General features: G+C 35.0%; 1 protein-coding gene across 1 annotated transcript in view; it reads left to right on the top strand.

Moving 5' to 3' along the window:
• MOB4 (MOB family member 4, phocein) overlaps positions 1 to 2,718 on the top strand; it is a 30,918-nt gene that overhangs the window by 26,151 nt on the left and 2,049 nt on the right. Inside the window, exon 4 of the mRNA XM_012641634.1 lies at positions 2,078 to 2,157. Within this exon, the coding sequence (XP_012497088.1) occupies positions 2,078 to 2,157 (80 nt within the window). The remainder of the gene's footprint in view (positions 1 to 2,077; positions 2,158 to 2,718) is intronic.

Here is a 2,718-nt window from a genome sequence, read left to right as displayed (position 1 = left end):
GCTGGCCTTGAACTGCCCGCAAGTGATCCTTCTGCCTCAGCCTCCCAAAGTGCTGGGATTACAGGAGTGCCTGGCCACTCCTGTGTACTTTAAATCATCTCTAGATTACTTATAATACCTAATAAAATGTAAATGTTGTATAAATAATTGGTATATACTGTATTTTAAAATTTGTATGGTTTTAATTATAGTTATTGTGTTTTTTTTTAATATTTGTGATCTGTGATTATTTGAATCTGTGGAGGTAGAGGGTTGACTGTATATGCATACAATGGGATATTATTCAGCCATAAAAAGGAATGAAATCTGTAAAGGGAGAGACATATATTGTAGCATTTGATAGATATTGAAAACATTAAAGACTAAAAAGTTTTTGAATTAAAAAAAGGTATGAAGTACTGATTCATGCTACTTCATGGATGAGCCTTGATAACATAAATGACACAAACCAGATAGACATAAAATGCCATGTATTATCTTATTCCATTTTAACAAAATATCCAGAATAGGCAAATCCCATGAGACAGAAAGTAGGATTAATTAGTTGTTGCTTAGGGCTGGTGGGAAGAAAGAATGGGAAGTGACTGCTAATTGGTTCAGGGTTTCTTTCTGAGGTGAGGAAAGTGTTCTGGAATTGGTGATGATTGCATAATTTCATGAATATACTAAAAACTACTGAATTTAATAAAAGATTAAATTTTATGGCATATGAATTATATCTTAATTTAAAAAGACAAAAAAATAGCCCACTAATAATTTTGTGTGAATTACCGGTTGAAATAGTAATATTTTGGATATAGTGGGTTAAATAAATTATTAAAATTAATTTTTCCTGTTTATTTTTCCTTTTTAAATGTATCTGCTAGAAAAGTTAGAATTAAGTGTGTGGCTTGCATTATATAGTTGACCCTCGAACAATGTGGGGTGGGGAGGTTGGGGTGCCGGCCTTCCTCACAGTCAAAACTTTGCGTTTAACTTTTGACTCCCCCAAAATCTAACTGCTAAAAGCCTACTGTTGATAGGAAGTCTTACTGGTGACATAATAGTCGATTAACACATATTTTGTAGGTTACATGTATTATATCAATGAAGTAAGCTAAGGAAAAGATGTTATTAAGAAAATTATAAGGGGCTAGATGTGGTGGCTCACACCTGTAATCCTAGCACTCTGGGAGGCTGAGGTAGAAGGATTGCTTGAGCTCAGGAGTTCAGGACCAGCCTGATCAAGAGCAAGACCCTATCTCTACTAAAAATAGAAAAATTAACCAGGCGCAGTGACATGCGCCTGTGAGCCCAGCTACTTGAGAGGCTGAGGCGGGAGGATCGCTTGCGCCCATGAGTTTGAGGTTGCAGTGAGCTATTATTATGCCACTGCCTTCTAGCCAGGGAGACAGAGCGAGACTGTTTACTGGTTTTGCAGTGAGACAATAAGTTTCATTATTTCTGATAAATGGACTAGGATAAGACAGATTTATTAAAATACAAAGAAACTCTGAAAATTCATGTTAAAATTCAAAGTTGTTTCAGGAGAAAGTTCTTTAGAAAGCTGCTAGATTGGTAATAGAGTGCCAGAACATAATGAGGGATATTTTCTAGGATATAAGAAGGCACTGATCCCTAGAGATATTTGTGAAGTGAAGGAGGCTTCTGGGCTGCTTGGTAAAGTATAAATCGTTGGATAGGTATCAGTATATCCGTGTTACTGTTTTTGAATCCCTTTTCCCACGTGTGTGATCTTGCATAAGTCATTAACCATTCAAAGCCTCAGTTTCCTCATTTGTAAAGTCAGAAGGGTTCTTTTGATCTCTAAGCAATGTTTTCTTCTAAGTATAATTTTGGGAATAAAAATGGGAGACTGATTCATGTATCATCTAGAATCCTGACATTATAGTTAATGGGGATAATAAGGCCTTATTTATTGATCTAACATTGTATTTTACAGTTATTCTGAAGTTTTGAGGGACTTTTTTCTTAGAATATGCTCGTGTCTTTGGAATAAAGCACGCATGTAATAAATATACATAATCTCAGAGGTAGAGCTTTTTCTTGATACCTTTTCATATTCTTTCTTTTGCAGTGTCCTGCTATAGACTATACAAGACATACACTTGATGGTGCTGCATGTCTTCTAAATAGCAATAAATATTTTCCCAGCAGGTAAACAAAACTTTTAAACATGGTATTAAACTTTTTAGATGTAATTTAAAAGATTGTTTTTGTTTGTTTGAACAAATAGCTCAGATTGTAAAAAGATTGATGTTTTAAAACTAAAATTAAGTTGCTGGTTAATGTATTCTTTAATTTTTTTCTTTTCAGCTAATGTATATTTGGCTTGTTCAAATTGTTAGGGTTGTGGTTAAACAATACGACTTCGGTCCCAGAGCTCACAGGCCAGTTCAATTTAAGGCTAGTCCCTGCTGCTGTGTGTCATCCTGCAGGGCTTTCCCTCTCCTGTTTAGAATTTGGATATTTACATGATGGCTCACTTGAATCTGTGATAGTCAGATTCAGTCTCCCCATATACAGCATGTGTAAAGAGCAGACTTTCCTAAGTTAGACTGCTTGTTTTTGAAGAATTCCTTATCCTTGCTTATAGATTTTTAAGATCTGGGAAGAAACTGTGCATGTAATGTATTATTGGTGAAGTTTGTGACTGACTTGTATTCTATATTTATTACCAGGTAGATGGATTTGGAAATGTTTTCTCCAAATATGATT

This window comes from Propithecus coquereli, unplaced genomic scaffold (assembly GCF_000956105.1).
Source record: "Propithecus coquereli isolate 6110/MARCELLA unplaced genomic scaffold, Pcoq_1.0 Scaffold167, whole genome shotgun sequence".
In the NCBI taxonomy this organism is placed as follows: Eukaryota; Metazoa; Chordata; class Mammalia; order Primates; family Indriidae; genus Propithecus; species Propithecus coquereli.
Note: the sequence above shows the minus strand (reverse complement) of the source record. Positions and strands in the feature narration are given on the sequence as shown.